Source organism: Myiozetetes cayanensis, unplaced genomic scaffold (genome assembly GCF_022539395.1).
Source record: "Myiozetetes cayanensis isolate MyiCay16 unplaced genomic scaffold, myiCay2020 scf2-11, whole genome shotgun sequence".
Lineage (NCBI taxonomy): Eukaryota > Metazoa > Chordata > Aves > Passeriformes > Tyrannidae > Myiozetetes > Myiozetetes cayanensis.
In genome coordinates, this window is record NW_026087411.1 from 89,915,338 (window position 1) to 89,941,509 (window position 26,172).

Below are 26,172 nucleotides of genomic sequence, written 5' to 3' on the forward strand. Positions count from 1 at the left end.
TAATACTGCTTCCCATAATTGTGAAGGTTCTTCAGTGATATTATCAACTGTTTCACCACTGACTCAGCCTTTACAGATAGCTTTCTTGACTTTTAATTTAGTTCTTAGGTTTTTTTGTATCTACTTCCAGATACCTAATAATTTTCTAACTAAGTAAATAGTGTACTGGAAACACTTGCCTTCACAGTGAGCCTGGAAAATAATTTACTTTATTTCACTACCAACTTCTGATACATACAAATAGTTTCTCATCACTTCAATACTGCTTACTGTTCTTTGGCTGCATGCAAATCTTTTGCTCATTTTTCTGGCATTATTTATGAACAGAAGCTTCTCCTTTTTCCCAGGTTCACAGACTAAATAGTGATTCCAGTACTCCATGGCAGCCAGGAATATGTTCCTCAGTTCAGCCATACACTGATGCTTTAATTAACTTGCCTCCAAAGAGTGTTACTGGAGGGGGAGGAGGTCACTCAGTCAGCAGTGATTTCCCCAGCATTTTGATGTTATGATTTTGAAGTTTCACATGCACACCCCCGCCCCTTTCCATTCGTTTGGGACAAGGGAATTAAGAAAGCTAACATCTCTGCATAATTTGGTAGAAGTTACTGGCCAATACCACACAAGAAGCAGTTGGCTGCTTCGTTATGCACCCTCCAAGTCACTGTCAGAAACCATGGGAGGTGTTTCCCATCACAAACGTTGTCAGTCTAGCACTAACACTGGGTTCCAAAACTGCTTTAAAAACAACCACACTAGCAAAGCTTCTCCTATGCCAAAGACATTATAGTCAAAAACAGATGAAGCAACTCTATACCCTTCCAATCCACTTGGATAAAATCTCACTTTCCATACTCATCATTACTACTACAAGGTTTAATCAGTATAGACCATTCTAAAAACCTCTGGTTAAAAAGCTGCTATGTATTTTATCCCTATAAACCTCACTACTAAAGCCCTATACACTACAGAAAATAAATACGTCTGCTACTGTATAAAAGCCAGTTACTATAAATCAGTTTTATTACAGAACTTCAGAAGATTTATTTAGATTTCTTAACAGGATTTTACTTCTGGGAATCAATTAAGCCATCCAGTTGTGGGTTATTCAGTACAAGACAGATGGACATAATCAGAGAAAGACCAGCATAGGGCTGCAAAGATGATGAAGGGACTGGAGCATCTCTTGTATGAGGAAAGACCAGGAGAGTTGGGACTGTTCAGCTTGGAGAATAAAAGGTTCTGGAGGAGTCTATCAATGCATATAAATGCCTGAAGGGAGGGTGCAAAGAGGACAGAGTCTGGCTCTTTCCACGAGTGACCAGTGACAGGATGAGAGTAAATGTGGGCAACAAAGTGAAACACAGGAGGTCCCATCTGAAAAGAAACACTTTTTCACTGTAAGGGTGGTGGAGCACTGGCACAGGTTGCCCAGGGAGGTTGCAGAGTCTCCATCCTTGGAGATATTCGAAACCTGCCTAGACAGTCCTGGTCAAACAGCTCTAGATGACCCTGCTGGATCTAAGGGGTTAAACCAGATGATCTTCAGAAGTGTATTCAAACCTCAGGCATATTGTGAATCACAGTTGTTTAAAACCAAATAAACAGCATATAATACAGACCTCCAGTACCAAATATTTCTGAACTACTGGCCTTCCTGCTTTCCATACAAAAGCTTCCATTCTCTAAGCAGCCTCAAAGGTCCACACTGTCATCTGCCTGGTAGGGAATTTTCAAAATTACTTGTGATTAGCAATTACACATGAATTCTAACAAGATTGTTAAATCTTTTTTCAGGAGGATGAAATGAAGGGATATTTTGGAAACAAGATCATTTGACTCTTAGATTGCTTTCAGAGAAAAATTAACAAAAATCTTAAAAACATTTGTTGTTCAGGACCAGAATTATTTACTGAAGTAGACACTGATTGAGGCTGTGTTCCTACTGAGTCCTTAAACACTAAGGTAAAGATGTTAATGTCTTAAGGAAAAAATGATACTATTGCAAAGCATTTTCTTTTTTTAATGAGTTTCTCAAATACTCATATAGTTACTTTTTTCCCCTTGAGAAATTTACCATACAATTTCAAATAAATGTAAGTAATCCTCATGAATTTCATACCAAACACCAGAGAAAAGATTTTATTACAACAGCCTGCATGATACCAATCTCTTACTTTCAAAACTCAGAAGGTGGCATTTGAACTTCAAGTGTTTTATTCTCTCAATATGTGGTACAGCTTGAAAATAATTGTTCTGTTGCTAAAACTTTGAAAATATCTATCTTTTAAATGTAAAAAGGTATTTGGAAGACTTTTGCTCAGTTGTGCACATTTTACAATATTCATTAAGTCTTTTTAAGATGTAAAAACAAATCTTGCCAGCCTCTGAAAGAATTTTAGGCCCCAGTTTCCCATATGTTCAAGTACCAGTGATTACACTCTTATCTTTAGTGAGTAGGGCTAAAAATATGACAGGCACTCAAATTCCATACTGCCACAACCCAGCATTAATCTGAGCCTACTTATCATCGTTTTCAAATACTTTACTTAATCTCAACTCTGAATTGCCATCAACAGCAATGACATTTCCCAAACATGAGTAAGAGTTTATGTTTAAATATTTTCTTTCCAAAACAGAAAAGGACATTTGCATTATGGAAAACTAGTAGCAACTCCAACAACATGCAATGTTTTTATTACTTTTTTTTTAATGTTGATTATTTACATTTACAAGTATTACAAGTATTTTACTCCTGAATAAATAAATACACTCTGACGTAAGAATGCTTCCCCCCAGGACTCAATTTCATAAAGCAGAAAACCAGGCCTTCAGAAAAAGCTACTTATTTATGAAACATAACATTGCTGCTTTAGAACTTAACTATGGCAGTGGGACCTCCATTTGACCCCTATTAAGTCCTGTGCCTCAGTGCCTTTAGGTAAGAACAGAAGTGCACACAGCAAGCTGCTGAAGTGAAGCCAAAGCTGGTGGCTCAAGGAGCAGAGATGTTCTGCTTCCCAGCCCACCACAGTCAGGCTGCTGCTACTTCTGACCCCAGCCCCACCAACAGCAAGGCTGACCATGAACTCCTCATCAAACATTGTGCAGACACTGCTGGCCACCTCAAGAGCTCCACAAACACAGAAATAGACACCACACACACACACACAAAGAGTACATGCCCACACAAACTATACAGATGGTCTGCTCTGTTCTCATGTGTTGGCTAATCTCATCCCCATAAACTTCTCGTAGCCAACTGTGGTCTCCTCAGAGGCTGCCTTTCAAAACCCTGACTCTCCCTCTGGAAACCAGCTTGGATGTCAGCCCCTCCAGCCACCGACTCCCAAACCTGCTCTCTACAGTATCTTGCCCCAACATTTACGGGCTCTGGCTCTCAGACTTCTGAAACTCCCCACCAGCTACTCTGGATTGAAGTTCACAGAAATAGAAAAAAGTGCCTCAAACCAAGAGAATAATTAGGAATAGTGTTTAATATGACAGATTTTCTTATTAAGCTATTACTGCAGTGATAAGGCACTGGACACAAACTTAGTAATTATCACTAGCTTTCTTTTGTTCCCTTTTCCTGCTTTGGCTCTTCTGCTAGATTATCCATAACTACTTACACACAATCCCACAAGTACCCTCAAATATCCCATAGTAAGTCTGCTCTTTTCCATGACACATGATCATCTTGTTTCCCCTTCGAGCTGCTCCCTCACTGATCCATCTACCAACAGTCTGAGGCTAGAATGATCCTGCTACCTACCCTCATCTTGAAGTGCTGGAATTAATAACTTTTGCCCATCTTAGGCAAACTTGCCACATTTGACCCAGAATCTTCAAGACAGTAAGTACTAGTAAGTTTCACAGGAAAATATTAGGTAAGAGACACTATTATCTCTCAGAAAACAAAACACTACAAGGAAAACAACAAATTGCACAGAACAGCAGAGACTCTACATGGAAAATACATTATTTGTATTCTGTCAATTACAAGAGTATTTTCAAAGTTTTTAGTTGGTTAAATTCTAAAGGATCCAAACACCAACACAATCACAGGAAACCAGCCCTCTGCTCAGCTAACAATGTAACTGAAAAGATTAGCAGGTAAATAAAGAACTATTAACTAATAACTTAGGTGCATTTACTGCTTTTCAAGGACAGATTTAAAGAACAGGACACTTGCAGAATATCAGAGAGTAGTATTAGCACCACATCTCTTAAAAGCCTGTATTTTTTTCCAACTATTGGTCATCTAGAAGAAAGTCTGAAAGCTGCTCCTATTAGGAAACATATCTGACTTTACTGTGAGATGACTAGTGAAATAATTAGACCCTGAACAAATAAAAGCACATGACTGCAGCACAAAGGTTGAAAAAGGACTGGAGAGTCCAGCAAACAAAGGTGTACAGGACTGAAAGATGTAAGTTGTTTGAAGCCAGATGAACATGTAAAAGAATAAAAAACTAAAATAAATGCTAAATCAGGTGTTACCACTGCATTTCAGAAGATAAGCTACTTTACAGTAATGTCCCCAAACAAAGGAGGCACTAAAAAAGAGTTTTTATGAAGAATGTACTCTACAAGCATTAGTCTCTGAACAGATCTACTACAATCTGGGATCTATTTTGTAAAGCAACACCAACATGTTGTTAGGCAAAACCTGTGAGTAAATATCCTTTGCATTCTTGTATATTTCTAACATTCTTCAAGCTCTTGATCCTTTGGGAGCCATGAAAATATACGACAGTGTTGGCCAAGTGTCTGACGGCAACAGACAGCAGAAGTTTGGTTCCTCCTGAGTTACAGCAGTTCACCACCCTTGGGGCAGACGAATAGAGGATGTAATTACTACTGGCAGAGGATCAGAGGCTGTAATCACTAGTTCAAGTATTTATATTAGCCAAGGAACTTTTGCTGCTAGCATCAAATCTGTTTCACCATGGTTGCTGAGTAATTATAAAGCCCTAAAGGATCTAAGTTGCTTACAACTACTTGCAGCATGCTGTCATGACAGAAAATAACCTGTGTAGAAGAAGAGTACATAAAGTACATGAAAAAGCTACTTTCTACATACTTCAGCAAAGCCATTGTTAAATATAGTATATTCAATATAGTACAAAAAATAAGGTCTATATAGAATTAAAAGTTAAAAGTGACTAGATCTAAATATGTGTCAGTCTTTTTCTGGGTAGTTTATCAGCACAAAAACAGCAAATAATTTTAAAAAAAAAAATCACGTGTCAGTGAGAGTCAACTTACTAATTCTTTTGTGGATTGGTTTGGCATAACACTTGGACACCAAAATGGTTCCACTGATCTCATGAAACTGTGAGCAGATGAATGGAATTACATTTTTTTATGTCTCCATTAAACACTTTCTTATTTCCTAAAACACAGTGTTGACAAGTCCTGCTAAGCATACCTCCTACAGCACTCAACATATCCCATCATTCCTATGACCATAAAAACAGTTCTTTAATTTCACCTTTTACAGCATTTCCTCTAATGGTCACCGAAAATCATGTGAAACCCCACTATCCATTTTGCATATGAAAACTAGTTTCTTCCCATACCAACTTGTGACCTTACCAAGACTAAGCCTGTACAGAATACTCAAGCAGGAGAAAAATTATCTGGGAAAAGAACAAGAAGGTTACTGAGGTTGGGAAAATCAAATTGTTTTCATTTATGTACAAGAGATAAAGGAAGAGATTAGGAAAAAAAACAGAAAACAGCTCTCACAAAATGCCAGAGCAATCAAAGTCACCCTGCAGCCCATGTACAACATTGTTTTACAAAGCGAAGTTATATGAGAAACTATTTGTCTAAAATATTATCTCTGCTCTTTAAGGTCAACTCAGTAAGCCAAAACAGAAGAACACAAGCAATACAGCATCATTATTTTTCTTTACTTCAAACTTTCTGTTCCTAATGCCTTTAATAAATGACAGAAACACTTGTACTGTCCAAGCCTTCTCCAAAGTATCACTCAGGAGGTCTCTTGCAACCCAGTTAATTCTATGATTCTATGATTTGTCCAGCTCTAACTCTTTAGATGATTCCAGTATACACTGGTGAAATAAGGAAAGCACAGATAAGAGGTAAGCTTGCCCCAAAGACTGTATCTGCCTTGCTCTAATTGTTTAGGTGCATGCAGGACAAAAACAAGAAGCATGGATGAACTTGTAACAGCTTTACATTCTTACTACATATTTGGGCCAGAAAGCCAATGATAGCACCTCAGGTACCAACAGCAAGCGGGCTTTGGATATGGAGAAGGTCAAAGAGATGGAGAAGGACAAATCATCAGCAAGGCTTATGCTTAATAAACACATTACCAAAACCAACCAACCAAAAACCCTCCACTAGAAACAAAAATCAGAGCTTTACATCACAGCCTATTACGCACAAAACAAACATGAATCTCTGTCAAAATACCATCAACTTTATGTTGTTTGAGATAATCTGTTTGGTTTTAATCTTCCCTATGTGTTCCTGAGAATTTTTAGTGGCTTAGTGGATGTAATGAAGACTGGGCAAATCCCCACCTTTCTGAGAAAAGTACTCAGGATCGATAGGTAGCTTGAAAAGGTAAAACAGGCAAATAGAAATGTAAACCTGTCTCACCAATCTCTGTGTTTGTTACTGAGGCAAATCTTTTTCTAGGAGCACACTGCTATTGTGACTGAAACTTCACAAACAAGGTTTATAAATGCAAGTACTAACTGGAATACACAGGAAAGAACTTCTATCTTAAAGGTATCGCTAACAGGATTAGGATTTATAAGGTCGCCTCTCCACTACCAAGGAACTACTACACCTCATTACAGTTATTACTTTGGGAAACTATTGCAAACTGCAGGAGGAAACTTTGTTACAGGAGGAAAAGAGCAAAACCGAGCTATATAGGAAGCACTGCTTTCAAACAAATTATGTCAGAAAACGTGTCAAGTATTTTTCAAGGCTATTTTATTGCTTTCTCTCTTGCCACAAGAACAGACAACTATAGAAGCAGCTAATCACATTCCAAACTGATTTATTTTGTTACTCCAGCCTCTACTTTTTCATTGGTTTACCAGCTAGAACATCAGCAGTAACAGGGTTTCAGCCTGTTCCTGATCTGTGAGACAACCTGAATCTATATTGCCATTTAAATCAGGTAGACTCAAGCTGAAGTTGAAGCAAATCTGAACTATGCTTGCAATATATTCAAGTTCACATGCAGAAAAGTCATAATATGTAGAATCATGCTCAGTATGTACTTGCCTCCACACATTCTAGACACGCACAGCCTTCACTACAGATACCACTACAAATCCTAAGAATAAAATCTCTATGTTAGCATGGAACTGCCTCTGTTGGCATAACACAGATATGGAGCTGAAGGTAACAGAGCCATGCACCACTAATTCTGTTATCTCTGTAAGCGAGCTGCACAGTTACTACTTAAGCATAACTTTTTTTTTTAAGGCCACAGCTCTACCAAGAATAAGCAGTGTGGTTCATTCATCTATTTACTTTCATTGTAGACTGTAACAGAGTCACGTTTTGGGTTTTTTTAAACTTGCTGCAGAATTGGATTTGTTGCCAGGCAGGGAACACACAACTCAAAGTAAGATATAACAGAATGAATTCAAACAGAATTCAAACAGAGCACAAGTCTGGGGGAAATAAGATTATAAGATGTTACATCCTTGAAAAGTTTTAGACATATCCTTGTGATATTAGCTAAAACCTGAAGTATGTCTTTCCTACAAGGAACTTGACATGCAATTTTATAGCAGCACTGACAAGAACAAAAATCTGGGACTGGAAACAGAATCACTGTGACTCCAGAGCATCAGGAATAGGTTGTGCTCTTAATACAATATTGGATGCAAGACAACGCTCTAAATATCCAAACATATCTACAAAGATCCAGTATGCAACATTTGCAGGAAAAAAATCAAAGACACAGAGAGATCATAAACTAGAATATTGCTCAGAATAAGGTTAGCTGTGATGAACATAACCACATCAAGGCCAAGAACAAAGCTCTAAACACAGGATGACTCTTACAGCCAGCTGTCCACTGATGATGATACATCTGCAGCATTTCATGCTACAAAGGACTTGAGAGAAACTGAAACGATGCTGAAGGAAAATGCCCAAGTCATAGTCTTAGAAAGCTGAAGAGACATGAAAACAGAAGCAGAGTTTTCAAAACAAAAGAGTAGCTAGATAATTAGTAACAGTTTTCTGGTTTATGGATAAGTCCAAATAACAATTATCTTCCAGGATCAGCAGTAGCTGATAAAAAAATGTTCTGAGAGAAGAATCGCTATCTTCTAAATACAATACAAAGCTTTTTACATATATTACTAAAAAAAAGAAATAAGTGCCCATTTAATAAGAATACAATGACATCAGGAAGAAAATTAAGAAAGACACTAAGGAGAGAAAATAGGAACAAGAATTGACCATAGAAATCAATGCTAAGCAGTCTCAACAATAATTAATGAGAAAAACATAACTGCTCATTTATGGTCAGATACTTGGTTTAGTTGATGCTAAACCTTATGAAGTCTAAGGACTGAAAGACTAACTTATATAGTCATAACATCATGGACAAAATACAATTATTACCTGAAACACTGAAAACTTTCCATGCACCAGATGAAAATAAGAATGAGCTACACATCATAAGTACATAGAAGCCTAGTAACTGTGAACGACATGCAAGCAGATTCATGACCATACTGTTAAGACATCATCAAAATTTTTAATTATGGTTATTTCTTAATTTTTGCTTATTAGTTCATACTGACAGATACAGGTAAATTAATTACAGAAGTAAAAAATAATGACGTTTAGTGAAACACTTACTTTTGGTGCATTACCAAGGGAATAAAATCAACCTCATTTACATACGTTCTGCATTAGTCCAAACACAACACACGTTTTTGTTAAGAATTAAGAGCTCAGCCCCGTGTCCCGCCTCCCCCCGCAGACGCCCATGGCTATCCATGGGCTGCTCCCGCGTTCGGCGCTCCTGCGGCGCCCTCCGCTGGCCGCGGCCGGCAGGAGCAGCCCAGGAATGCAGCGCCCGGACGGACACACAGACAGCATCCCCCGCACGCACCGCCAGCCGCAGCGACAGAGCGCTTTACGCGGCTTCAGCACACCCCACACGAGATGCCACGGCAAGCCAGAATTTCCTCCCAAAGCTCCCCGCATGTCCGGGGTGCTGACCAGAACGGCCACGGCCACCGCAGCTTACAAAGAGAGTCAGCTTACAAAACACTAAACCGATAAACCTGCTCCAAACTCCACTCAGGAGGTAAAATGTCCAGCTGGACCGCGTGACATAAGATGTGGAGCTGCAGCAACCTGGAGAGAAATGTCTTACACAGCATTTGATTTTTGGTATTTTGTCTGAGTTTGCTTTTCCGAAAGTTTACTTGAATTCAAGCCCAACAGCGGCAAGAATGCTTTCACAGAGCTCACTTTAAAAGAGCTGAATAAAGACTTCAGAGGGGGGAAAAAAATTAAAGCCTAACTTGAAAATTGACAGAATTACCCAAAAGTATTTTGAAGTTTCCATGCTTTGCCTTTTTAATCGTGCAAATATAGAAAATGTTTGAGTCCAATTACGCAGAGAATGAAGTATAATTGCTGTACCACTTCAAAGTAATACTAGAAGTGTATAATTAACTACATTTTGCCAAGTGACAGGACACAGTAAAAAAAAAAAAAAAACAACAACAAACAAAAAAGGAATGTTACATATTGACTTTCCAAATTTCGGAAAGTAAATAGAAATAAATTAGATTTTAAGTATTCCAGCTTCTAAGAGCACTGCTACAAATTAAAGACAAACGCAAATTTGGGAGCGCTTCTAACCTCTACATTTTCTGCTCATCTTTACCAACAAATTACCAGACATTTATGCCTTATAAAGATTATTCGAGGAAGAAAAGAACTACCAAGTAGACAAAAAAGATTGAATAAGGAATCTACCATGAAATCTCTCGTGCAAGTCTGTGGAACCTGATGGGATACACCTGAGGGTGCTGAGAGAGATGAAATCATGAACATATTCTCCGTCTTCACCAAGCACAACTGAAAAGTCCTGTACCTCTGACAAAATAAGTCCCTGCATTGGTATAGGATGGTGGTCAACTCACTGGAGAGCAGATCTTCTGGAAAAGACCTGACAATCTGGTAAACAGTAGGCTCAATTTTGGCAGTAAAGACAGACAGAAAATGTAGAGGGTAGAATTCTACTGGACTTGCCCTAACAGATGTTTATCAACATCTTTTTTGTACTAGGAATTCCTAAACTAGACATAATATTCTAGATGTGGTCTAATGACACAAGTCAACTAAAGGCAGAATTCATCACTTCTCCCTACCCACCATGCATCTGTTGATACAGTCCAAGATGCTGCCAGGGCATCTAGGCTGGTGCATGCTGATCTTAAGGTCTGCTTAGATGTGAACTACATTAGACCCAGAGTGCAAAGCTTGTACTAAAAGTTTAAGCAACAGCACTACATAAATACAAGTGAACATTGCACAGAGATACACAACCCCATTGTGGTTGCTTTTGCTGTGCCATTTAAGTGGCTGAAGGAACATGCATCTGTGGCCAGGGAAATTCTTGATGATTATGACTTAGATTTCAGCAGTGAGATTCAGAAAAAAATGTAAGGAGAAAAGTTGAAGAACTAATCCTGAGCCCAGAGTAATCACTTGTCAAATGAGACTATGTTACCATGTGCTACACAAATTTCTACGGTGAACCATGTCTTTAAAATAAAAATTAAATTAAAAATAATAAAAAAAAAACCCCAAAACACAACTACAACACACATATAAACAAAAGCTTCTTCCATTCTATTCCCTAGAGGTTCTCTTTGGCTTCCAGTCACTGTCGCACAGGCAAAGCAGGTTATGAAAAAGAAAAGAAAATGGATTTCTTTTTTGCAAATATCTCATATCCCTCTCCTGCTCATAATGACATTCATGCCTGGGGAACAGAAAAGGCTTCCACATGAAAGAAGAGCTTACAATGACCCCCATACAGCATCTGCCCAGATTTGTCAGGAATGCTGGCAGAGTACCCTGTGCAGGCCAGGCCAGGAGCTTTCTTTCACCGCTGCTCCACAGCTACTTCTTAACCCCTCAGCAGGAGAGCACAGTTTATGCTCATGCTCTGTCTGATGTATTTTTCCTTACACCAACTGAGTGCAAGTATCCCACATCTGCCCATGACAAAATCCAGCTCTTTAAAGAGCCAGGTGCTGGGCTGCGGACTTCAATCCACGTGGATTACCCACTATCTTAGAACCGTTATGAATTCCCAAAGTCACAGATATAAACACAGTGCTGGTTTCAAAAGCATGCAGCTTGGAAGAAATTTTTATTCCTGCCTGCCTAATTATTACTTCAATCATCTCTCTGTTCTCATGGCAGGCTATAACAGCATTATCCTATGGCATAAGAAAAATATATAGATGAATAGAAGTGCCTAATAGTTTTCCACTAGAAAATGGAAAGTACCAATGACAAAGATCATAGGTTATTTTCCAGACTAAGTTTCAGCAAATGCGCATCATCAGATGATCCACAACACTCCTCTCTCTATTCCTCCTGAACTAGTTTCAGACCAAAAGTCCAACCGGACTTACTATTTAAAACCAATTACTTTAAAATTGACTAGTTTTACTATAAGTGATAAAAGTACTCAGAATGAGAAAAGAGAAAGTAACTACAAGCATCAGTATGTCTCCTCTCCAATGACCTTTCTTTCTTATACAGGAACATCAGAGAACATCCCAAATTTAAAAGCAGATTAACCCTAAGATTTTCATTTGTTCAGTAGAAATAATTTAGAGAAAGAATTTCAGTAGTTTAGAAGCATGTTGTAATCTGTCTTTGAAATCCCACTTATTAAAATATCTAACAAGGCAAAATGCTATTGTGCGTGACAGATAAGAGACTGATTTTAAATTTAAATATATCCTAAATTAATTCATAGCTTTTATTCTTTAGCCTACGTCCTCCTGTTACATTTCTTTTATTTACTTGTTCATGCAATATGACCAACAACTTTTACTGAGAAAAAGGTATTTGCTTTCTTTCACCAAGGGGTGTTACATGCCTAGCATTCTACAATAGTGCCTGGGAGACTAAACTCTTACAAAAATTCCTTTAAAAGCCTGTCATCTGGAGTAAGAAGTGATTAATAGTTTTATTCATTCACTCTGACAACTGGTAGTATTCTACCCACTTTCCAAAAAAGTAATTCGGCATTTTCATGTTCCCCAAGGAAGATTCTCCTGATTCGCACTTCAGTTTTAAAGAGAGGGGGCGGGGGAGTGGAGTGTTGGGATTTCCACTTTTTTTTAAATTTATATTTATTATCTATAAATCAAAAGGATGGAGTAAAAAGGAACACAAATAATGTTTGGGATTAAGAAAACTGGTAGCAAAACAACCTTCACCTCACTTGGGCAGCATAACTAGGAAAATAACTGGGAAAACTCGTGGGTTTTTCTATTACTTAAGAAGCTCTAAGCACTACATCCAAATTTAATCCATTTCTTTCATATGTACCTCTATAAACAAAGGTTGCAGTCATTAATAAACCATGTCATTTGGCTTAACTTGTGACAGATGGTAATAAAAAGACCTTTGCTTTCTGATATTTGTTCAAGACTACAGATTATCTAAATTAAACATCAATCCTTACAAACAGAAAAATACTAGTATTTACATGAAAAGGAATTTGTTTACATAAATACAGAAACAAAATCTTTCACAAGCTACATTTAAATTGAAACTTAGTATCTTCATTGGTCTGTTTTTTCCTGATACTTCACCTTGTTTTCTGCCTTTCTACAACTCAGACACTGAACAGCTAATTTAGTGCCCTTTCAAAAATCTGCAGAGTATATGCATGATTTTACAAAATTTAACTTACAGTCGGACACTTCCCTGAGACCCACAGACGTTGAATTAATATATCACCTTCCAAAATTCATTTTTACTACAAAAATAGATATTTTGTAGCAAAATTACAGTACTTTTGTGCCTCCTTCCTCAGACAGATGAGGCATCATCAAAGGATATGATAAAAGTAATTTACATATATACTTACACTTAACATGTAACCAAACATACATAACCCTCACAGAATCTATGGAAACCACTCCGGGTTCTCAGTTTCACAGTAACAGAAGATCCAAGGAGTAACAAAAAGCAGCCCAGGTAAGGCCATACAGACATGCCTAATCTAATATAGTTCAATGCTACTAGACCACCTCCTACTTACATACCTCAAGAGAAAAGAGCACCACCTCAGACAAAGAAATTTCAGTTCACATCAATGTCAAAGTGCTTCACACGAAGCTACTGGCATCTTTCAGGACTCCAATGCTTGGAAGTCCAGACAGGCTTGAAAGACTGACAGACTGAGGAAGACCTATAAAGGTGGAACACCAATCCCTCTCCTAAGGAAAGCTAACTCAGTAACGTTTAAACATCAAGCTTTCAACTTGTACCTTTCTTGAAGCTGAACAGATTACATGAGATAAGTGGATATGTAGATTTAATACAGTACACCTCTCACAGAAATACAAAGCTACATCCTCAAAAAGGAATGGAAAAATAACTAGAAATAACTTGTTACCTAGCAAAAAGTAGTTTGCATCAGTAGGTCAGTATGTCCCCGTACGTCACAAATTCAGGAATTTAGAGAAAGTAAAAATCAGGAATGAACTATACAAATAATTCCTGAGATAATTCATCAGGAAATTCAATCAAAAGAAACCCCAAATCAACCAACCAACCAACCATAATCAGCTGAGCAGAAGACACTGATTACCCAACTTTAAAATGTATCCCTGAAGTCAAGATATTCAGGGATACAAGCAGTACCCTCCTGAGGCAGGGAAGTTGCTGGCCACGAGGAATAAAGTGATGATCCAATAGGAACCTGGCAGCAGAGCACAGGCAATGCAGAGGCACTTGATGCTTTCCTGGAGACAAGCCATTGTTCAAATAATGATCTGCTTCTTCTCAGGCCAGAGATGCAAAATGAAGTCACAGCTGGAAAGGGAGTGGGCCAGGGAGGGTACACCAAGAGGCCCAATGGTACTAGCGCCAAGTTTAACTATTCCAGCTCATATTTTCAGCCTAACTAAATCATGTTTCTAGTATTTCAGGAAGACAGACTCCAGAGCTTTCAGGGACAGCCTGTACAGACTGTCCAGAAGATAACAGGGTTTGGTTTTGTTCTAAAAATTCTGCACAACTATAGTGCCTCTGAAACATACCCTGCTTTCCTATATCCAGGAGAAAGTACGCTGACAAATAATCTTCATTTACAAGAACTACAAAAAAGGTCCACTTCCTCTCTAGTATAAATATGCAAATTAGCAATTAATTGCAGAAGAATTACATTAAGAGATGAAATTTTCTTTGGGAAACTGTAGTAAAAGGGAAAGCCATACAATGAGACCACCCAGAAATCAGCTGTAGCAACAGTGACAGTGACCAGCATTTCTAAAAATACTCACTTCATCTGTATTTAAAAGTCTGAAAATAAATATTCATAGGTAGGTTCAAAAGCATACTGCTACAGTTTTTCTGAAAAGAGTTCAAAACACTTGAGGTGTGTAATCAGTAAAATTAGTGGGTTTTTTTTAATTAGTCTTACAGTAGAATTTCTTTGAAACACATCTTGGCAAAGGCATTTGAGATGAAACTTGTGCATAATTTACTTACACTTGCTGCTTAAAGAAGTGCTCCAACCTCTAAAAAGATTCTGTACGTTAAGATTCTATCAGTCTATCACCTGATGTGACTATGAAGTGTTCAATTTATTTCATGTCTGATTTTGAGGTACTGACAGTCATTTCCCATTTTTCCTTCTGATTGAAAAAAGAATTTAAGACAGTCCTTCCCCAAAGGTCAGCTGATCTTCATCATTAATAGGGATGGCAAAAATACGTTACTGTTACACATGCAACGTACATTCCCTGGCTTAGGATATCGTAGCAGTTTACTCAGGAAAATAGCCACTCTCCATATTTCATTAAAAAATATATGAGAAAAAAATCATGTAATTGAAAAGCTGGTGATAACAATTTTTAGCGCTTCAACCCATTTCTTTTTGCCTGCTCCATTAACTTGCTAAGCCAGAACACAGGTGATGAGATCAACTCCAGATAGATACTGCTACAGCTATCACATTGGCTGTGGGTCACAGAAGCCAGTAAGAAAATAATCAGGAGAAAATGCAAATTTGTAACACAGTGTCATCCCAAGACATGGACTTTTGTTTACTTACCAACTGCATAGTCCTTTCTCACTGACTGCAGTGCATCATTCCCCAATTACTGTTACCAGTATATTAATAAATTATATTAAACAGGCGCCAAATTAACTGAGACAAGTTTCCAGGTTATCACACCTACCACACAACACAGAAATCAAATTGTACTTGCAACTCATATATTCTATTCCAGTGTTTTTCCTCAAACTGAGGGGACATCTTAACAGTTAAGCAAGCCTTTCACAAGCTTCAAATACTGCAAATCCTGCTTTGTTAGCTTGACTATTGTGAAATACCTACACAGATTTGAAGATCAAAGCATTTCCATACAAATCAAACCAGACAGGAGTATGCAGAGACCACAGCAATTGTTTTATGATGCAAATTTAGTACTTAACAAAATATTATACTCTGTAGCAGATGCAAAAAGCCAAGTGAGGGAACAGGAGGACAAAATACTGAATACAGTTCAATTTCATTTAACCTCCAAATATTATTTATAATTACTTGATGTTGTCAATCTACGTGGTCTCTAGAAGGAATACATGTATTTCAATTAAGCATATATTTCAGAAAACAGACAGCAATGGGATAATTAAGGGGTCATGGCAAAAAAATAAAAAAGCCCACAAAGAAAAGTCCAGAGAGTTCCTTTGTGTTGCAGGTATCAGTTCCACATACATTCTTCAGTTTTCTCTGACACACACACTCTTGAAGTCATTTCCCTTAATGTCACTTCTCCCACTCAAAGTATCACCATTTTATTCAGTAGACTTGTGCCCTAAACAATGACCTTATAATATCTCAGAAAAGCAAGACCAGCTGCTTCTCTGCAAAACTTTCACTGCAAACTTTCACCTGAGAGATTCAGAGGACAAAGTCACTGCAATCACGTTTTGTCTTACACTGCCAAAGTTATTACCTTACTAACCTTGTATGTGCATATTATAAAAATCATCCATTTATGTTACAGTGAATTACTTTAAGTTAACACTGGGAACATAACACCTGAAATGAATTTCAAGTGACGAGACCATCATCAATCATACTTTCTCAACATTAATGCCACTACACAAACCCTTCTGCTTCACTGCTTGAAAATGTTTTAGCTGTTTTAGGATGACAATGGTTTTGCAGATGGTCCTATACCGATACTTCTTTCAAATTAACAGGTTCTTTGAACATATAGCATAAATCAACTGAAATACTATATTTGACTAATATTTAATTTCTAAAGACAAATCATTACAAATGTTAGTAAAGCAACATACTTGAGCAAACATTTCTAATTATTTAAAAGATTACGTGCCAAATCAGGAAAGAATCAAAAAAAAAATACAAAAATTAGAAAACACCATGAGGTCTTCTTTTTGCACCAAGTCCTCAAACCCAGCAATTTGATTTGTAGACATTTTATCAGATTACGCAAGATCATATTTCAAGGTAAAAAGAGCAGAAATTAAATTAGGGAAAAACACATTCCACCAAGACTGTATGTATTAACATTGGAATCAATTTCTTAAAGTACCACTTTGTGCTATTTCTAGTTTATATTTTAATTTGCAGATCATTAGTTCCTACATGATGTTCTGACAAAGTGTTTTCACAGTAGTTTTTGCAGTAGAGTTATAATCCAAAGACTAGCCAAGTTATTACTTCAATTGCTACACTCAAGATGGTGAAAAAAGAGACAGGATTTAAATACAAGTATGATAAATCTACTGAAAAACCATCATTAGACTACGAATGGAAAGTTATGTTATCATGAATAATTACATTTCCTGAACTGTAATGTTCATTTCAGTGAAATGACATGATGATTCAATCTAGTTTATGCAAACACTGATGGAGGCATCCCAGTCAGAGTCAGGTTTTTCAGTACCCAGGATCCCCACCTCTTGAATTCATCCAAGAGCTGTTTCAGAGAAGGAGTCCAGGAAACACAAAAGCTAATACAACTCTGTGAGCTGGAACCAGAGTCCTGAACTTCCTGCCCTCCATATCCAGTCTCAACAGATCTACAAGCCTTGTGACTAAAAATGAAAAGAACAGCCATAGTTAACCCACCACAGCCTAAGGGCCAAACTCCCACCCAGCTACTGACACAGACAGGGAGATGGCTTATCAATTACCACTGCAAGAAAACAGACTCAGTTTGGGGAAAATTAATGTAATTTACTGTTAATTAAAATAGACTCAGGAGCAGAGACAAACGTTAAGACAATGCCTTTGCTCCCCTCTCTCTTAAGCCAAATCATATTCCTTCACCCCAGACTCCCACACCTCCCACCCAGGGCAGCGCAGGGGGCGGATGGGACAGCAGGGGCAGCTGTGGTTGGTCTGGAACAGCTTCTCTCCACAACTCCTGCCTATTTCCTCTGCTCTGGCATGGGCTTTCTCCCACGGGATGTAGTCCTTCAGGAAAACAAGAATCCTTAAAAATGGGTTCCCCACAAGAACTCTCCATCTGCCCCAGTGTGGGTTCCTCCTGGGTGGTATGGACACCTGCTCCAGTGTCATGGAGAGCATCTCCGCTGCTTCTCACTCCTTTTGGTTGCCTCCTCCTCTCTCTTTCAGGTGTTTTGCCTTTTCTTACACTCACTGTCCCCAAGGTGTCCCCTCCTTGGCTGTTGGCTCAGCTGTGCCCTGTGGTGGGTGCGTCAGAGCCAGTTGGAACTGTGTTTCCAGCACAGGGCATCCCTGGCCTCTCCTCACAGAGCTGCTCTGCAGCCCCTGCTGCTGGGGCACAGGCACCCAGTGCACAGGTTTAAAATTACTAGTGTTTTATTTAATAATAAAAAGAGCAATTTATAGGCTAAACCTAAAATCATAACCCCTATGTAAAAAATTTTCTGATCAATCACATAGGAAGAGGATTTGTAGCAAACACTAAGTACTAAACAGTACTATGAGAAAAGCAGTTCAAAAAAATCTAAAAGCATACTCAGAAATGACATTATTTCAGGGGATCAAACAGCAGAGGGAAGCTCACACCAAATGCTGTAATACTTGGGGCAGATGGGAGGTGCTGCCCACCCCTACACCCCTTGGGGTTATCCAGACAGGGCAGGAACTGTGGAGGCAAACTGCTGTCCAACACGAACTCCAGTTCAAACATGTCAGACAACTGCCATTGTAGTATTAAGTCATTTTCTCAATTATTTGAGGACACTATTGATAAAGGTCAGTTGAAGATTATGATTTGTCAGCTCCTTCCATCCTCTACCCCTTTTGTCCCACTACAGATTTCTCCGGAGCAATTCCAATTCATACAGTACTGAGTACAACACAGCTCTGATATGGGTCTGCTGGCCTGAGTCTTAACACTAAGGTGAATTTTCTTATTAAAAACAAAACAAAACAAACCAAACAAACAAACAAAACCCCTACTTTCCTCAAATATGAGATCCATATTTTTGTATATTAGCATAAACACAGTGAAACCAACCCTCATGAATAAAACACAAAGCAAACTTATAAAACAATTGTAAACCTACATTACAGCTTACATGCTGTTACAGAAAATGTTTAAGCTTTCCTACAGTTTAATCATCATTAATGGCACAGGGAAATTATTTACTATCAAATGGGTCAGAGAATACAGAAAGGTCTTTGCAGTATTGATTTTACACATAACATTAACTTCTTCAGTTGCACTTGCAATTGCCAAGAAGGCTTAACTAATATTAACTCCCCCTGTTATTAAGCCTCAAGGAATAGCCACAGTCAGGATGTCAAACTTATTTTTAAAGGATAAACCAAAACATCTCAGTGCTTCATGGGGTTGACTAGTAAGTGATTAAAGCGTAACTGACTGAACTGAATTTCTGCCAGTATCAACAAGAAAACTTTTTTAAAAGGTCAATCCTATGAATTATTTACTATTCTCTCAAAGCTGTGTCAACACATCAATTTACTCCCATTCTATTTCTCCTTTACAACCCCGACTAGAATCACTCTGTGGCAAGCAGGATGGTGACACAAGTCTGTAATGTAGTGAGCAGTGTAACAAGGCTAGGCAACTACCCAAATTATTCAATGCTTTCGAGACCTAGGAAGAGCAACTTCAGCACAAGCACAGTCCCATACAGTGTACAGCTTCAGAGCACCTTGGAAAAGACAGGGCAGGCCGTCATCATAAGATCACTTCTGTATAGGCATAACTCCTTCCAAAAACCTGTGCATGTGACTGCTTGGAGTAGCACCAAATAAGCTCCAGGAGGCAAAGCAGGCATCAAGTACTAATAATCAGTATTACTATATTATTATAACTGCAAAACTACCCATACAAGAAAACTACACTGCTTTAACCTTGAAGAATTGAACCACTAATGAAAGCTGTAAGAAAGATTCCTCAAAACTACATGTTTAAAAGACCCTCTTTCCACTGTCTATAATCAAGGTATTTTGTCCCTGAGAAGCTTACAACAGACTGTCAAAGCCAGAAGTACTGGGCAAAGTCAAACTACCCCACAGAAGATACAAGTATGTAACATAATGTTATGACCCTGTGAAGATACAAACCCCTTCCTTAGAAACAGCATTCAAGCTTAATTTGGATTATCACACTATTAAGATGTTTAATTCTCAAATTCTAATAAAAAAAGGATTGCCCATTAGAAAGTGCTGAAAACAAAGTGTAAATAGTTGGATGCTGCAAACCCACTAAAACATACTCTCAAAGAAAACATAAGTAATGCTTACCAAAGAGGTAATGTTATCCAATAAATTCATTAAAAGACAAATTAAATAACAAACCCAGTGATGATGTTAATGCTCTATTACTTCTTAATTAAGTTTGACCATGATGCACAACCTCTGTGCAAAGTCATGAAGACCTCTATACTACCAGGCTGCCTGAAGTGAAGCATGTTCCTCCGGACTGATTTCTCCTCTGCAGCACACACAAATAGCATCCATGTCCTACCAAGTACAGCTAAACCAGCTGTACTTGTAGAACTTAGGCCTAGATCAAATACTATTTCAACAACTACTTTTCACAAACGATACTGGAATTGTGCTACTGTTTCACAACTTCTGTTGAAATGTGCCTCTTCAGTCCAGATATGGCTGAGGAAAATCATTAGAGATTATCCTACAAATCTGTATGTTGCAGAACAGCAACCATTACCATGTTTAGATCTGAGAAAGATTCCTCACATACAATGCTTTATTTAAAAGTGTATTCTTACAGTTTCACTGAAGTGTAATTGATGTTTATAGTTTTGTTCCACTGGAAACTACACTAAGTATCCAGTTACCAACCATTACACTGAAGTTATGCCTCTGCTGTAACAGAATAACATTAGACTGACCTCTGTAAAACATGATGGAATTTTGGCCTTCATTTCCAAAAGACTCCAATTAATAGTACTCCTAGCATCTCTTAGCAGTGCACTGTCCTGGCTAAAATTAGCTGAAACAGTTTATTAAACACATTTTCTCACACTAAACTAGTGATGAAAACCCCTAACTTCAATCAAAAGCTCTGGAAAAGAACACTAATTCTTTTTATTCCTTATTCAGAAAATATGGTCAACTTCAATTAACAAAGCTTATGCAATAAGACAAAAATTAATGCAAACCTGAAATACTGCAATTACTTAAAACACAGTAGTTCTGTAGAAGATGATTTTCCTAGCTCATGAGTGTTCAAGTTTCTACGCAATGACTACAAAGCATAACATAAAGAAGTTCTATACATAGTGTGTACATATATATATGTATGTATATATATGAAGTATCTATATTTACTATAAAACAGCTATTTGCTTTAAAAAAGTAATCTGGGTTAAATGAATAATATGTAAGATAATGTGTGTGTGTTCGTATGTAAGATAGTGCATGTGTTCATAAGCAAAAGTTGCAGATTTCTGCTCAGACTGAAAAGTCAGGAAGCCTACTCATTGCAGTTCCTACTGCTTTTCAGACTTCTCAGCTACTTACTCAATAAGCAAATTCCAGAAATACACAAAGCTTCTCAAAAGTATTTTGAATACATGTAGACAACCTGTGTACTTAGCTACACTTCTATAGAAACATTGTTTTTAAATCCTACACAAATGTTATCAGCTTTCAGCAAGAACATTATGCATCAAATGAAATACAGATATCTCTAGTTGCAGTAGTATTAAAGAGTTCTAATGAAAATGTTCACATAAGAGTATCACAATTTTCACTGCACATTAAAGAATTCCACAGACTCTAGTTATATTCAAAATTAAGAAGATGCCAGTATGCTAATTTTCTAATTTGTTAAAGGAATGCATTTTTACTTCACACTGTTTGTTTACTGAATGTTCATGGTCAACCTTGACATTAATGGGACACAGCAATACAAGGCTTTGAAAACATATTTAAAAAGCAGTCTAAACTGCCTTCATGTTATTCCATGCTGCATTTTCTTGGACTAAAATTCTGTGCATTAGACATGGTCACCAACTTTTAAACCCTGTCACGAGTCTCATATTGTAAAACCGGCAATTCCTGTATTGATCATCAAATTACTAACAGAACATTCATACACAGTAGTTACCACAGATGTCCTAACTAGATGTGATACCTCAAATATTCATACAACAAAGACTTTACTTTTGCCTGACATGTTCTGACTTATCCTCATTTCAGTTCTTACTAACAAAAGAAAGAGAACAATAAAAAAACCTATTTTACTTGTTCCAACAAAAACCTGTTGCAAAATGTTGTGGGAGACGAGAGGTGAGTAGAAAAAACAGTTGTGTGCATAGGTCTAACATTTTGAAATGAAAGGTCATATTACTCTCTCTGTGAGAAACAATTTTAAAATCCTCTAGCAGAAATTTCTTTACAATGCGCATCATATGCTAAATTCCATTTAAAATTTATGAACACTCAGCTTATAATGAACTTTTTTAGTGCTGCCAGTACTTCTGATAGCGTTTTTGGTATTCTACACAGATGGAAGCAGATAAATTTAAAAGTCAAAAAAAGCTACTATCTAAGAGTGTCATTAAACAATACAACGAAAGCTGTAAAAATCCGACTGACTTACCGCTAATGCTTTAGATAATTTTGTTCTATAGTTATTCAAAACAATCGCATCAATCTCCTTAAATGGCACGTATGCAAAGCCATCTTTAATAAACACTCTTCTGGTTCTAAAAAGATCTACAGCATCCACAAGTCCAACCTGAGAAAGAAGAAAACCACACATTTTGGAACAGCAAAAATACTGCAGTAACAATGTTTACAGCCCTGAGATTGAAGATGGACCAGTAAAGCTTTAAGTCATTCTCTGTCTTTTAACACTGTCTCCAGACAAAATGCAAAGATTGTGAAATTACATGCTGACTTAGGAATAGCTGATCGTTATTTTAGTGGGAAAATACTGTTTGCTTACGGAAAGTCATGCAACTCATCAAAATAAGATACTTCAAGGTTCCTATCTACAATTATTAACTCATCTACATAGCTTTACACTGCTTACTGATTTGATATTTGAAAATGGACTTCTGTGGGTCTTCTGTTTCAGATGTCTTGAAATATTTGATTCATGTAAGCTACATTTAAGAGGTCTTGCTAACAGATCTGGAACCCAAACAACTTCACTCCAAAGAATCAGTGGGCTACATTAGAAACGTCTTTCCTCTCCCCTTGCTCTCTCACAAAATGAATTCCTGATTAATACAATCAGACCAAACACAGTTTCACCAACAGATGTTTGGGAATGTCTCCATCCTGAATTGTCCTTCAGCCAGGCAAATTAACTCATTTGTCTGGGAAACATTAAAACTTAAGGCCACTTTTGTGTCAAAAGCAAGGGATAGCAGAAGAGGACAGAAGACATTCATAGAAGTTTAAAACTCCCTTCATTTTTCCAGACCTTCCCCCTACCCTTACACCCACATGAAGCAGAGAAACTCTCATTAGTCTCAGTTACTTTAGATAGTTGGATTAACTGTTAGTATTGGGTAAACTTAAAATTAGTAACTGCACATTTAACAGAGAGAGAATGAATGCAGATCTGAGAAACTTAGCAATTTCTACTTACCTTATAGAACATTTGTTCTTTTACTTTAGGGAGACTGAGGCCAGGAGTTGATGCACACAGCTCATTTGTCAGTTCAGTTTTCTCATCTTCACTAACCTAAAATGAAGAAGTTGTTTTAAAACTGTTGAAATACTTTAGAATAAGACTTTTTTTTAATTAACATGAGCTAAAAGATTACTTCAACTGTAAATATATCATCAGTTTAGTTGAAAAGTGAAAAAGAATTACATATTCAGCAAGTGATCACTAATAATTAAATTAAGCAGAAACCAGCAAAACACTAGTGGTCAATAGTGTTAAGCAACTTTCCTTATGAAGCAAAGGGTCAGATTTTAAAATATAGTAATTTTAGAAATTAACAAAAGAACTGAAAAATATAGTTTTTAAAAGAAGTCAAGCTCTTTAAAATAAAACTCGAGACAATCCTTACTCATGTCTCAATTTACTATATGCAACAAAACAAAGCAGGGTAAATCAATGGCACTTAGTAAGGACTTTGTCACATTTTTAACAAACATCACATTCAGCTCATCTTTAAATCCTGACTTTTAACAAAATTAGATATAATCTTATATTCATAAATTTAACTTTCTTTTCTTTTAAGTAGCAAGAGCAGTGGTATATTTATTGTCCTCTAAATGTTAGCTCCTTTGCAGGTAAGTTCACAGGGAAGTTAAGCAGCAATGCTTTAATTTAACAACTTGAAGTATTTAACCCAAAATTTCTAGCTTGAAAAATCACAATGTTACACTTCCTAATACAAAAACTTAAATACTGCATATACATTAATACACATCACAGAATGACAGAATATCCTGAATGGGAAGGGACCCACAAGGATCGAGTCCAACTCCTGGCCCTGCACAGGACCATCCCCAAGAGTCACACAACGTGCCTGAGAGTATCATCCAAACACTTCTTGAACTGTGTCACGCTTGGTGCTGTGACCACTTCCCTGGGGAGCCTGTTCCAGTGCTCAACCACCCTCTGGGTGAAGAATCTTTTTATAATATCCAACCTAAATCTCCCTGACACAACTTCAGGCCATTCCCTCGGATCCTGTCACCGGTCACCACAGAGAGCAGATCAGTCTCTGCCCCTCCTCTTCCCCTCACAAGAAAGTTGTAGACTGCAATGAGGTCTCCCCTCAGTCTCCTCTTCTCCAGGCTAAATAGATCAAGTGACCTCAGCTGGTCCTCATACGGCTTCCTCTCAAGGCCCTTCACCTACTCTGGACATTCTCTAATAACCTTGTATCTTTCTTATATTGTGGTGCCCAATGCAAATGCATACATTTGCACAATATGTTTTTGATAAAGTATAATGGAAGTAGTCCCTGAGTGAAAGGGATTAAGTGTTAAGAAACACAGAACACCTTCTCAAAACATAAATGGACAGAGATGTCACCAAAGCATAACATGCTGTGAGACACTGCTGTCCATAAACTGCACGTGTGCTCCGTTATCTATGGTGAGGTGATGTCAGGCTGCAGTCAAGGTAAGTTCTTAGAGACTACTCAGGAACCAAGCCCAGGCCATCACATGCAGTAGATGCCCAGACTCCAAATGCAAGATAAAAAGGACACTGTCTTTCCTCTGCATAAGAGGTTTTCTTCTCTGAATGGGACAGAATATCTAATTTGCTGCCCCACAATGATATGCAGTTAAATGGGCATTTGAACCAAATTTTTTTCCTTCTCAATTGAGAAACTCGAGAAAGTGAAACAAAAGACTTTTCTTTGAATTCATAGGAAGGACCTTTTAATGTAACTTTGAAGACAAAGGAAATGCACAGTAGCATTGTATTTCTGCATTTGAAAATGTAAAGCTCAGGGAAAAACAGCCTGTAAGGCAAACATTTTTCTTTAACAAAGCAGCTGTATCAAAACAATTAAATGAGTTTCTGTAAATGCAACTAGAAAACACTTCCTATAAAATGTTCTCATTAACAATCTACTTCTTGATAGACTTTGAAAAATTCCTGCTTTTCAAACATTACACACTGAAACTATATACAAATTTCACACAGTGCTACTAGAACCCTGCAACTCTCTACAGATGATCTATTTCTTGTCTAAATAAATAGAAATCTAAGTCACCACATCAGTCTGCAAGCATGTCTTTCATCTACTATAGACCAAAGTTTGAATTTTAATTCCAAAATAGTGTCTTCCATTTTTCAAATCTCACGTTTTTATGCTTTCTTACTAGAAATTGCTTAAGACAGCCCAGTCTATCATGTTATTCCAAATTCTCAGTGACAGTGTCTTTAAATAAAAACACTACAACACATTGTAGCTGCATTACAGTTGCATCATTTCTTTTAGGATTTCTAACTAAAAAAAACACACCAACTCAAGCCAAAGATAGAGTGGGTGTTGGGTGGGTTTTTTTTCCAGAACACTATCAAAACAGTCCAGAGACTGATTTATAAACAAGCTAGCAAAATTGGGTGGAAAACGAGAATTTGTTCTTCCAAAACAAATCAGATAATTTTCATCAACAAAACCATTTTTTTCAGTACTACACTTAATTTTAAGGGGATTTTATCTTTAAGATACACATAAAAGAGTTATACTGACTCCAAACTTCACAAGTTGTCTAGTTCCTTCTTTATTAGTAATTTGACCAAATTAATCTTGTACAGATGTAAGTCACAGTGATTTTAGTTTTTCTTGCACGTCACTAGCAATTTAACATTGTTGGGGTAAAAGTACTCCTGCTGAAACCTCACGAAAAATAGGTTAATGGGCCATGACTAAAGATTTGGATAAGACTGTGGACAGTGTTCCCAAAAATACAGTTTTATC

General features: G+C 37.4%; 1 protein-coding gene across 1 annotated transcript in view; it reads right to left on the reverse strand.

Annotated features, from left to right (window-relative positions):
* PRIM2 (DNA primase subunit 2) overlaps nt 1–26,172 on the reverse strand; it is a 100,180-nt gene that overhangs the window by 54,707 nt on the left and 19,301 nt on the right. Inside the window, exons 5-6 of the mRNA XM_050316319.1 lie at nt 23,364–23,459; nt 22,365–22,502 (exon numbers count right to left, since the gene is read on the reverse strand). Coding sequence (XP_050172276.1) covers nt 22,365–22,502; nt 23,364–23,459 — 234 coding nt within the window. The remainder of the gene's footprint in view (nt 1–22,364; nt 22,503–23,363; nt 23,460–26,172) is intronic.